We start from the raw sequence: 12,794 nt of genomic DNA on the forward strand, positions 1-12,794 counted from the left end.
TTCAGCCTCGTTTCAGGAGATCTCAAAACTTCTGCAAATATACCAACAAAGCGCTCAGCGAATATCCAATCACTGACCCAATTGTTGGGGGGAGGTGAAGCTGCGGTTTAAATCCCATTGCAGCTTTGAAAGTGTCCCGAGGCCGCGGCCTGTCCTTGAGCGAGCCCCTTGCTGAGTGACACACTCTTTGGCAATCCCCAGCAATGACCCAGAGAAACTAAGCCTTTTATGACAATTCTGCGTCTCCCGTACACAAACACTCCATAATCCTATTTGATGAGGCAATATCGTAATGATACCTGATGTGGCCTCTTTGCCCCCTGAAGGAAGGTCTGTCCTCAGTCATCATAATCACCCACAATGTTGCTTTTTAAAGAGGACAATCTCTGTGAAGCAAAGGGTCTCATTGGGTCCTCTGCTGTTTAAAAACCTCCTCTGGAGGTGGATTCTCATCCAAAACTTAGGCTCAGTTGGTCCAGTTTCTGCTTTTTATGACTTTGTGCTCGACTCATCGCAGTTTGAATGTGCTAATCTGTTATTTTGGTCACTCAGACTGGATGGTGCGTTTAGTGCGATGTAGCGACTAGCCTTTGGAGCCCATTAAATCCAGAGGCTGTTTTTCCTGCTGAGTCTCACCAGGCCGTGACAGGGCCTGAGAGGGCTGCAAGGGGAAACAAATAGCCCAACTCATCCCGGCCATAAAGAAGCTCGCACCACAACCCAATAAGGGTCTGACGCTGATGAATGTGACCGGGGACGGAAAGGCGACCCTGGCCAGTTTCCACCAGAAATGAAACCACAGGGATATAAAATAGGTTATTATGGTCACACAGTGACAGGCAGACACACAGAGGGGCAGAGATGGATGGACGGACAAAGTGACTAAAAAGGAGGTTGAGCAGGGAGAGCAGCAAAAATTAAAGAGCTGATTATGTCTGGCAAGCCTAAGGATAGGAACCTTGAAAAACAGCATCAGGAAAATGTGCATCCTGCATCTTTGATTGTAAGATTCAATATCCTCAAGTGGATCAAGGCTTCAGAAACATGATGCACAGTCGACGAGATCCATATAAACACTCAGAGAAGCTGCATGTCTCAATTTTAACACAGACACTTGATGAATATCTAGTGCAGAGTGGAGAGTTGTTTTTACCTCATGACAATGGTGCTATTCAGATGTTCACACAGACATCTGAAAAGCAGGATTTTTCTTTAGTGTCAAATTTTCTATTTTCTCTTCCCATTTTCTGTTAACACTTATCCCACTTCAGGGCTGCAGCAGAGCCTGGTGCCCATCTGCAGCAGCTACTGGGAGGAAGGCAGGGTCCACGCTACACATGTCAGTTCATCACAGGAAGATTAAACAGGTACTCTAAATATTTACTTAAAGCTATAGTTGGTAATCCTGTTCAGAAACATTATGTATTGAGAAAAAGGAGGTAAAAAAATGTAATCTCTGAGAGCTGCAGGCCTGTAAAAACTCTGACCCATCCCTGCCATTCAGACCAAATGGCAGGGATGGGTCAGAGTTTTGGTCCTGCTTCCATTCCTCTCTGTCCCTCAAGTTCCGGGGAAATAGCCTTATCTATTGGTTGTCCCACATGTCAATCATTCTGACGCATTCACATAACGCTGGTGTCCGTGCTCCTTGCTTGTTAATTTCCACTTGCTGGCACACTTCTAGTGTTTATGTATCTGGTTAGCTTAGCGGTTAGCTTCAGTGCTAGCCGTTCATTGTAGCTCCGCTGCTCTCACCGTAGACTTTGAACATGGCTGAGAGTCGCAAGAAGCAAACCGCGTACAGATTTATGAGAACAAGGCCTCACCAGAATGAAATAAAACCAATTTGGGAGATTTTTTTCACACAATCCCCCTGAGGAGAAGAAGAGCAGGTAAAGACAATCTTGTGCATTTGCAGTTATTCAAAAAGGGACTTGGGGAAACTTCTTAAAAAATCACAGACTCTACCTTTCTTGGTTCTAAAATCCATATTCTGAATGTCTTTTTTAAATCAACCATTAACCAAAGACATTGAAAGTAATAAATCTTCAATCCAATATAAGATAAAAGAAGAAAACTACATTATAAAAAAAATGCTCTCCTTAATCCTGCTATTTAAAACACTTATATAATTCGCAGAAAATGGTGAGGCTTTCACAGACTTCAAGTTTATCCTGGCTTACCCTGTGTTTAAATGTCCCTGTGCAATGATGTGCAATGATGACCCCAGTGACTGTCCATTTTTTGTTCTCTGAAACCGATCCAAGTCATTTAAAACTAGACATCTGCAGATACTACGTTAAAATGTAAGTTAAAATCAGTGGCATGTTTGCCTGAAAACTCAGAAGCTTTAAAGGACAATAAAATCACACAGTGCATTTCGCCACCATTACAAGGTCAGCATTAGGTGGTCAGCACTAAACCAACAACGTTTAGATTGAGGCAGTATCTGTTTGTCTTGACAACGACGGCTTTTTGTTTCTAAATGATCTATTTCAGCACATACACCTTTTTTTTCCAATTTAACAGAAAAAGGTTTTCTCCAACTTCACTGACTGAGTTCTTTGTTTTGAACTTTATACAGATGAAAGTCAACAGTTTCAGCTGCTTTCTGTGCAGCAGGCACTGCAGCTCAAATGAGACAGACAGGGAGCCGCAGCAGTCAATACGGTCTCTCTTTAACCATGAGCATGATGGTAAGTGGTGAAAACCACTTAAATTAGATTATTATCAGATCAACAAATTAGCATGCACTTTCTCTACTACTGCTTTGCAAATGATACAGGAAAGAATTGCTGCACTTTTTAACACTTTCATGCATGCTGAGGTCGCAAAGCTCCCTGGTGTTGAGGCTAACAAAAAAACATAGACATTAAAACCAAAAGGTATCAGAATTTGAGTTTCATGGGACTCTGATACTGATTCATTAAACAAAAAAATCCATGTAAAATGTGTGAAAAGCGCTCTGTTTTTGAGCATGTTATCTACAGTATTATAGAAACTAAAATTAGGGAAAAGGGTCTTATATTTTTTTCCCTACTATTATTAATAGCTGGAAAATATAAATCACAAATTTTAGACTTTAAAGGAGATCTGAAACATAACTGGGTTTGTTCCTAGCATCAAAGCGAGTGGCAGCGTTCTTTGTTGCTCTGATAATGGCAGTCGAGTTGCATTTACACAACGAAACAACGCTATTACAGACTAAATACAAAACTGATTTTGTCACAGATCTAGATTCTAGATTCATGTCTAGATTTTAGAAATGTAAACAAACCGCTGATTCGTGCTCATCAAGGCCAATCCTGTCAGTTGTATCAGAAGCAGTGTAATATGTTTATATATATATATATATATATATATATATATATATATATATATATACCACTATGAATGTAAATAAGACATCATATGCCCATTCCTATTTCTTTTTGTATTTATTTGGTATTCTTTTTGATCCATTGTATATATGAAGATTCACTGTATATAACTGAATGCACCTTCCCTACTCTGCACCTTCTTGTATGAGCCGATGTGACGAGTGAATTTCTCCATTGTGAGATCAATGAAGACTTATCTTATCTTATCTTATCTTATCTTATCTTATCTTATCTTATCTTAATGCCAGATTGCTGTCAAACACAAAATATCTGAGGGGCGAGGACTCACCGGCAGAGGCATGGGCGGAGTGACAGGGGAAGGGAGGCTGCGAGCCGGCGAATGGTTCGGCCGCTGTGGTGGGGACTGCTGCGGGTGTCCAGAGGTGGAGGAGCAGGTGGAACCTGGAGATGGTACAGAGGTCTGCTGCTGGCTGGGTGGGGTCATGTGATGCTGGGGTGGCAGCTGGTTCTGGGCGTGGGAGTGGGTCTGTTGTTGGTGGTGGTGATGGTGGTGCTGCTGCTGCTGCTGCTGCTGCTGCTGCTGGTGGTGCTGCTGCATTTGCTGGAGCTGCTGCAGGTGCTGGAGCTGGGAGTTCAGTGTTGAGGTAGCTGTTGATGAAAGGGCAGCTGCTTGATTTGTGTGTCAGATCTCAACTTTCACGCACACGGCACAACAAACTCAAATGAGCTTCCACTGACAACCCGAAAACAAGTGTTTTAGCACATAAAAAGGAAGCTCTCATTATCTGAGGCATATTCCGGCACCTCAGAGAGATATACATGCACATGTGGACGTGTGGGTGGCAAAAGGTGAGCAGTGAGAGACACATGTAAATTGCGTGGAGCCACAACAAGGTCCTCCAGGGTTTTTAGCCTGCATGAGAGAGCCAGTGAATTTAATTTAGCAAGTTGGAGGACAAAGCCCTTCAGCCTGACTGATATAACAGCTCTCTCTGGAGCCAAAAGTCATCATTGTTATATGGAGAATGACACAATCTTTGGTTTAATGGCTTAAAACCTCATAAGAAGGAGACATCCATCTTTTCACAGAGCTCAGAAATAAGCCCATTAACTAATTGGATCCAATAAAAGCATTCCCGTAAAAAGAAGAAAGAAAAAAACCTAACTTTATTCATTTAAATGCTTTAACATTTCAGGTATTTTCCAAAATAAGTGAACTGGGTGTTGAGCTGGACAGAACTCAAATAATGAATGCAAACAGCTCAAAGAATCAAGAATAAAACCTGAAACTCCTCGGTATAAACAAGATCAAATGTTCCTTAAATCCCTAAGCTAATTTTCATGCATATTGAAAAAACATTTGCAAACAGAATTTAGTGGATTTCTGTAAAAATACACAGTTTCATAAAATAATTACATTTGCACTTCATTACACTGTTGTTACGGTATAATGAAAATGTAATTCTGCCCTATGCTACATGAATTGAGGGAAGGGCTACTTTTCCACAGACTCTGAGAGACACAAACCAATAATCTTTCTTATGATTGGACCAACAAATGAACAAAAGACACTGGAAAACACCTCGGAAGTTCTAATGGGCCTTTAATACAAGATCGGACAACTGGATTTGGTAAAGACAGCCGCTTTAGGTTGCAGGGCAGAGTGAACAAATATCTGTTAACTCTGATAACTAGGGCCTGAATATTGTATGTTTACAAGTATATTTTACTAGGTCTATGTCAGTAATAATGACTAACATCAAGATTCCCTCATCGCATGCATATCATACAACATGCCTTTAACTGGTCAGGCACTGTTGTTTTTCTTTAGGCCTTATTTCACCACATAAACATTTAATTATTATGGTTTCTTTAGAAGAACGCAGGAGATAGGCACCAGCAACCCCCGCGACCCCATGACGGATTAAGTGGATCAGAAAATGGATGGATGGGTTTCTTTAGAAAATGTAGCAAATATAAGAATATATAGAAGATTTTGAACTGCTGTGCATCATTTTTTTCAATATTGAGCGGAAAAAAGAATATAAATATGCATTCATGATCAAAGAAAAATAGCAGCGGCGGGTTAACACCACAGCAACAGTTGCAAACAGCTGCTTGGAGCCAACATTTACAAGTAGATTATATTTCCAGTATCCTGCATGCAAATGTAGTTTGCCAATTATATTTGTGGCCTGTTAGACTTTTGGTTACCCTTGCTGCCCAGAGCTGTGGATCCCAAAGTTCACAGAGCGTGGTAGGGACACTGGGATGCAGAAAAAAAAAGAATAGTAAAGTATATTTCTCTAATTGTCTACTCCTTTAGTATATGGGGCACAAAGTATTTTGGAGGCTTTTCTTCAACTTATTCAAGTTGGGTAGGAAACGATGCATGAGATCCGCATTTAACATTAGGCCTGTGCAATAAAAGGAAAATATCTGATGGCCATACTATTACTGAAACTGCACTGATTGTATCTATTACGGTTCACTGAAGCAGGCTTAATAGTTTAAACATTGAAGAAATCATTTATTAAGGGTAATTGAGCACTGAGGTTGATTTGAGAAACATATTCATATGGGAGTAATTATTCAGCGACAGCAAACATAACAGATTGTTAGAAAGCAGCCTTGTTAGTTAACAACTCATTATCCACAAGCCTGTCAGAGCTGTGGTCTCTGGCTTGCTTTCCAGCTTACGTTCCCTCCTGATCAGCTGACATAGAGTCTGTTGGTGAGATCTGACAGAGCAGACGCCATCTTACCCATGGCTGAAGATCAATGTGGATTGAAGCCACCAGCTGATGTGTATCAGCCAACAGGATGTACCACATATCCCATCTCCAAATTGTTTTGCTACTTTTTTATTTTGAACGTTTTGGTGAACTTAGTGTATGTGCAACCTTTTAACGGTTTGTTTTCTTGTTTCTCTTTACATCACCTCTAATAACTAGGTGAATGAATGTAACACCACCTCTTCTTTCCTCTTTTTGTAGGGCATTAGAATAAAGGGTTTATTTATGTATAAAATGACGCTGCCTGAATATAGTCTACTATAAAAACCATGTACACTAAAGGTTTTACCCCTGAAACTATGCAATAAAAATTACAAAAACATCCAAGATGACCCTTTACACCATTTTTCAAAGCTAGCATTCAAAAATATTGACTCTATATTTGTGCCTTTAGCTCTGTGACATGAACGAGTTTTATGTTTGGTGGAGTCAACAAATGACTGAAAGGAGATTGTTAGACAGTAAAAACTTGGATAAGAGCCATATCTCTTAGAATTACCAGTGACATTTCTGTTGCAAATGATCCTTGAACCTCCTTTATCACCCTAAATGTATTATACAGATTAATGGAAATTTAGGCTCGAATGCATAATCTCTACTGTGAGTAAAATTTTGAAAAAGCGTAAATGTTTTACAAGATTTAGTACGATTAAAAACAAGCTTTAGTTTTCACAAAGATGCTATGATATTCTAAGACATTTTCAAGGGTTACCTTTCTATTCAACCATATTGAAGTTTAATTGTAGAGGTAATTACCCTTTTGACACGTTTTATATCAGAAAAGTATTTTGTACTGATTACTTGGGAAATATTCCCACATCCATTTGCTCCAGTGGCTGATACTTGTTTAATGTTCTGTTGGCAGCTGGTAAAAATGGCCGTAACTAGTAAACTGCAAATGGAAAAACTGTGAGTAAAGAAAGAATGGAAGAAAACAGTAAATATTATGCATAGAATGGAGAAATCAACCTTTTCACTGAACCTTAGAACTGGAGCAGTTCAATAAACAGTGGAGGAAATAAGAAACTGAACGTTGGGGGATCACAACAACATGTAGCAGTTATTATCCAAAACAAGACAGTAACTTGTGTGATGTAGTTTGACAGAATAATGGAAGCAGATATGTATGTAATCAGTGCTAATCCCCTCTAATGTCAATGAACGCACTACAAAATGGACACAACACCCTTGCACCATCAGCCAGATTTTTATGCCGAGGACATACAGTATGGGACTTTCACCGACCTTCTGTAATTCTGCTTTTATCGCCTTTTAAATGCATCCTTCCCTCTCCTCTTTGTATTGATTGAACCATACGAAAAATAACAAAATAATAAAATCATGATTATACCGAAAGGTTTTGAACTGCCCTGATAAAACAGTAACTAAATAAGAAAACAGAACAAAAGTTACGACCTTGTCTTAAAAACTAATCAATAAAAAAAAAATTCCTCACCTGCAAATGTATTTAAAAAATGCAGAGTAAAAACCTTGGTTAAATTAAAAGTAGAGCCTTTATGTTGAAACAAATGTCGTTTGAACAAAGATTCATAAAAACACGACGGACAACCAGAACCGGGTCTCATAGTTTACTTTTAAAACAAAGGCCGGGCAAGAAACAATAGCTGTGAAGAGCGATTCTTAACTTCCATTGATAAATGCAGCCTTGACACTGCATAGTCAAGATTGCATACATACAGAATCAATGCACCTAAATAATTTAAGTAAGCTTGTCTCATAAAAGATGAATAAAACATCAGAACAGACATGTCTTAGATTAGTGGGGTCACTTCTGCTGCAGGACAGGCGTGAATGAACATTTGATGAAGATCAGATCGCTCCTCGCTCTGCAGAAGCTCGGCTGAAGGAAGCCGGCATCTCTCGGCCAGTAAACAGCGCACTTTTATATTTCTTCTACCTCCTGACACATTGACACCTCTCTCACACCCCCACCATGAATAATATATCAACTGTGCGAACGGCAAGAGTCCAATTCCCGCTTGAAATGTTGGGGCGAGTTGTCTTGCGGAGCGCCGAGCCCCTGACAGGACCCGCTCTTTTCCTTTGCAACTTCGCAACGACAAAATGTTGAGACCCCCATTTAAAGACGGAGTGAAAGGGAACAAAGATGGAGAAAACAAAAGGGGGGCAAAATGAGATCTCTGTCAGAAAATTATTGAAACCAGACGAAGATCAAAGACGATTGAAGAATTTCCTGCGGCACCAACCATTACACTGAGGAACAAGAGGCACAACAAAAGAATATGAAGCAAAAGAAAACAAATACAGAGGGAATATGGAAGTAGCCCCATGTGGCCTTATTATCAGGGCTACACTGCAGGTAACTATATTCTTTAACAGCAGTGCTTTATAAATTCTGTCATCTTGTTAAGACTGTCAGGACCACTGACCCTCCGCTCCTTTCGAACCGGCCAACTGGCTTTCTGAAGCTCATTCTTTTAGCCGCGGCCGTCTGATTGCTCTGCTTGAGCACATAATCCAAACGGCTTGTCTCAGCTAATTGTTTGTGCTTCTTCCTCCAGCAGACACTGAGCCGAGGATGAGGGTTGGAGCTGCGCTTATAATGGAGAGAGGCCAAGAGGGTGCTGTGTTCCTACAGTGCTCATTATATCTCCCACTGCCTCTTTGTTGCGTTTCATATTCACCAGCACTCGTCTGCTGCACTGCGAGAGGCGCTCCAACTTAGTCATCGTGCCTGAGGTGCTGGAGGAGCCTGTTGTCACTACTTGCCATATTTAATGTTTGTAATGAGGAGAGGGCGAGATCGCACTGCTTAGTGATCAGACGCAACCTGAAACGAGGCTTTTTGCGGCTCCATTTAAATATTTAACAACAACCATGGGAGACACCTGTGCGGAGAAGAGGAAGGCCTCCAACCTTGCTGCTTTGAAAAGCTGTCAGCTGTCTCTCTCATTTTCTCCCCCCCCCGTTGTGCCACGGGAAGAAATCAACTGTTATCTTTGACTGTCCTGGCCCCAGGTTCTGAAGTGCTGTAGGACGAAAGAGACTGATTGTCAGAGGTGGTAAGGCTAGGTCAAAGCTGGCTCGTTCGTCAGACAAAATGCTATTTTTGTTTTCTGTGTGGCTCAGAAGTGAGATGGTGGAGGGGGGGGGGGGCTCTCTCTCATTACAAGCACTATCTCGGTATCGCTGCCAACCATCCTGGTACAGCGCTTTACCCTCTGGGGTTCATTCAAACTCGGCTCTTTGTTTCGCTTACAATGCACTACATCTCTGTTCACAACTAACCTCTAGAAGTTATAAGTTGATGGTGAGTGGGCATGTCTGCATCTGAGTGTAGGCAGTCCTAAAAACCCAAACAATAAAAGCAGGACATGTGCACATATGTTTACGTTACTGAATGGAGGATCTTTTAAAAAAGAAATCTGTTTAAATAGATCTCCAAGCCAGCGGCATCTGAGCTCTCTAGCTTTAGACTTCCCAAACACAACAATGAAGGAACTACTAACGGATCTAACTATGCATGGCATCAGACAGTCACTCTCCAACGTTTTGTAGCAACTTCTGCCAAAGTGAACCTTGAGTTTTCCAAGTACCACCAACAGGACTTGGATGTTTTCAGGTGTTCTGTCATAAATCATTCAACGGTGAAGGTTCATTGTGTTGACATAATATGAATTTTCCAACATGGAAGCAGCAGTAAAGGTTATCAGAAAGGTACCTTGAAGCTGTAAAAGTCTGAAGTTACTTGCCAACCATGACCTATACATCCAATATGACCATGGTTTCTTGTGAGGACTACTAAAGCCAGTCCATGTGCAATCAGGTTGCGTGCATCTTAGGAAACAAGAGTAATATACAGTAGAATAAATCTTTCACAAATTACAAACTGCATCTTAAGTATTGATGTATTTATTGACGTTTTAATGTTTATCTAATTCTAAGGTAGCCCCAATTTCAAAATAGCATAAAATGTTCTATTTATGTGTTTTCAGAAAGATGAAATCTAAAACTGTGTTGTGAAGAAGTTTTGCTCAATTGAAAAATTATCCAGTTTAAATTTGAACCATAAAAGTATTTTTAATTTTGAAAACTGAAATAGCCCTTTAGCTTAGCACTGACAGTGGCTAAGTAGCTAACGGGAAACCAGTTGTGGTAATCCAACTCTGCTTGAAAAACTAAATCTAGGAACCATAGTACCGCAACGGCAAAGAAATACCTGACAAAAGTACAAAGCTGATGGAAACTGTAAAATGCTTTGATAGACTTTTCTTCGACAGACCATAATATAATGTTTAAATATCACTACATCACTTTACAGCCCTAGTATGCCACCTAGCCTAGAGAACAGGCAATGATCCTATTTCTAGAACACTTTGGTGACAGTGATCTCAGTATGCACAATAGAAAACATGCAAATGGTCCAGAATGTTGTCGTGTCTCACGTCAGATGAATAAACAAAATGTTCTTTGTTGACTCTGTGTGCATTATGCAACATTTCTTTTTCAATTCCTTTTGTTCACTGCCCTCTTCAGCTCATCTGTTTTTATTGGTCTCTACTATTACTCATCTCCTCCTGATTGGTTTCACCTGTTTCTGCCTCACTTTTCTCTACACGCCCCTCTGTATGTAAGCTCCCTGGTTTTCAGTTCTCATTGCTTGTTTCCTCCCTTTGATTTTATTCATTTATTCCTGTGTCACTGCCATACTTTCTTCTTGTTTTTCTTCCTTATGGTTTGTTTCTCTGCTCTGTTCCTCATGCCATTTGTAAGTTTTTGTTGTTATTTAATTATTAAAGACCTACACTTACCAATTTTTCTGCATTTGGATCCTTGCTTTGCTGTAACATGACAGAGTGCTTACTGCCACACACTAAGTCACCAAAGTGTTTGACATAAACATGCAAACAGTTAACATTTAACATGCAATCTTTCTAAAGAGTAGGAACATCTTGGTTATCATCTAGTAGTCCTTGGAAGACGTCAGCCACTGCTAGTATGAAAAGTGACGGTAATGTTGTGATAATTACATCCACACAAAAAGGACTCACTGACTTTTATTTCCTCGAACTGCAAACATTCCAGGTTCCGTGAAGAAGAGCCAGAGAAGGACAAAAACAGTTCTCTCATGTCAGAGAGATTCAAGATATGTGAGCATTAAAAATGAAAGCATAGTCTAAAGACCTTGGAAAGAATATATTCACTTCACCAAAATGAATGTCTTTAGATTGTGATGGTATGCAAATATATGCATGCTTTTTTTTTTTTTAAATAAAGGTTACTTCATTGATTCTGGAGTTGTCCATATACCTGATGTTACTATACAGCCTGCTTTCAGTATGAATATGTAATTTAATCAGGAGTGGAAAAACTGTGTTAAAAGTCTTATACTGTCCGGTTTGAATGTAACAACGTAACCTAAAGTTAGGAGAAAAAGAAAAGTCCAGTACATTAAGAGTCATTCAGAGGCTGCTGTTGAGCCCGTGAGGAGTCGACGGGATTGTATTGAGCGACCCGCCCTGTATTTTTAGGAACTGCTCAGGTCTAAACACAGCTGTCATTCTCTAATGAGAGAGGTGAGAGGGGACAAACAAGCTCCACATTACTGCTCTACCTCACGTTCCACTGAGGAGTCCATAAAGCTGTGTCTCAATTACCTTTTCAGTGAGTCACACTGATAATTACTCCACTGGAGATAAGGAGATTTAGACTCTATGAGATCTGGTAATTATGAAGTTGGTCAAAGGAAGGTCATTTTTTACTCTGCGGAGTAGACCAGAGCAGTGGCACACTGATGAGATGGGAAAAGAAATGTGTCTGCACTCATTTCATTTGTTCAATGATAACTTTCAGAACAGAGGTCCACTATGTATAATATTAAAGTCAATCTGATCCTTCAGTCACTTTTTTTAAATTCACAAGCGTTTAAATGTAATCAGACTGGAAATAAATGTATAAAGTTTATAAAAGCCCCGATTAATGCATTTTTAAAGAACATTTTATTGAATTTATTGCAACATCTTGTCTTGCTAAACTCCTATCACTTCTAGTTGCCAACGGCGCAAAGTTGTGACAAATGTTGAGTGAAAGTGATGTCAAAGGCGCACAAAATCCACATTGCTAGTTCCTAAATTTAAGTTAAATTCAAAAAGTTATCAGATTTGTGCCAGATCTGAGCATTCCCACTGGTTCTAAAATGTCTGACCTGGTCACTTGACCCGCAAAAAATCAGATCGGGCCACATTTGCCTGGAGTGGGAACAGGGTCGGAGAGTCATTAAAACATACTAACGTTAGCCTAGCGTTTAAGAAAACTGCTCGGCATAATATCATCAACAGGATCAAGGCGCACATTTTATATTGTAGCTGTATGTGTCTAGTCAGACATACCGGTAGAAACAAATTATCTATCTATACTTTTTAAGTAATGCTGCACCAAAATATTATTGCAGATCATTTAAGCAAACGATTCTCATGCGGATTCTGCACATTAAGGTTTTACTGTTAAAACTTCGACATGAATTAACTCTTCAAAGGCTCCCATTAGATAATTTACTGCGCAATTATGTTTCAGCTGGCAACAAGTTATTTAACCCCAACTTGTGCAATGAGTTGCTTCTCATTCCTTAAACAACCGTGTTGAACTTCACATCCTGTGATCGTGGAAAACATGCCAG

The 12,794-nt window shown here is 40.0% G+C and overlaps 1 protein-coding gene across 2 annotated transcripts in view; it reads right to left on the minus strand.

The window, feature by feature from the left end:
* The window catches only part of pou6f2 (POU class 6 homeobox 2), a 115,529-nt gene that overhangs the window by 53,689 nt on the left and 49,046 nt on the right, over positions 1-12,794 (minus strand). For both annotated transcript variants that reach the window (XM_036125387.1, XM_036125388.1), the window contains one exon: positions 3,670-3,989. In XM_036125387.1, coding sequence (XP_035981280.1) covers positions 3,670-3,989 — 320 coding nt within the window. The remainder of the gene's footprint in view (positions 1-3,669; positions 3,990-12,794) is intronic.

This window comes from Fundulus heteroclitus, chromosome 21 (assembly GCF_011125445.2).
Source record: "Fundulus heteroclitus isolate FHET01 chromosome 21, MU-UCD_Fhet_4.1, whole genome shotgun sequence".
Lineage (NCBI taxonomy): Eukaryota > Metazoa > Chordata > Actinopteri > Cyprinodontiformes > Fundulidae > Fundulus > Fundulus heteroclitus.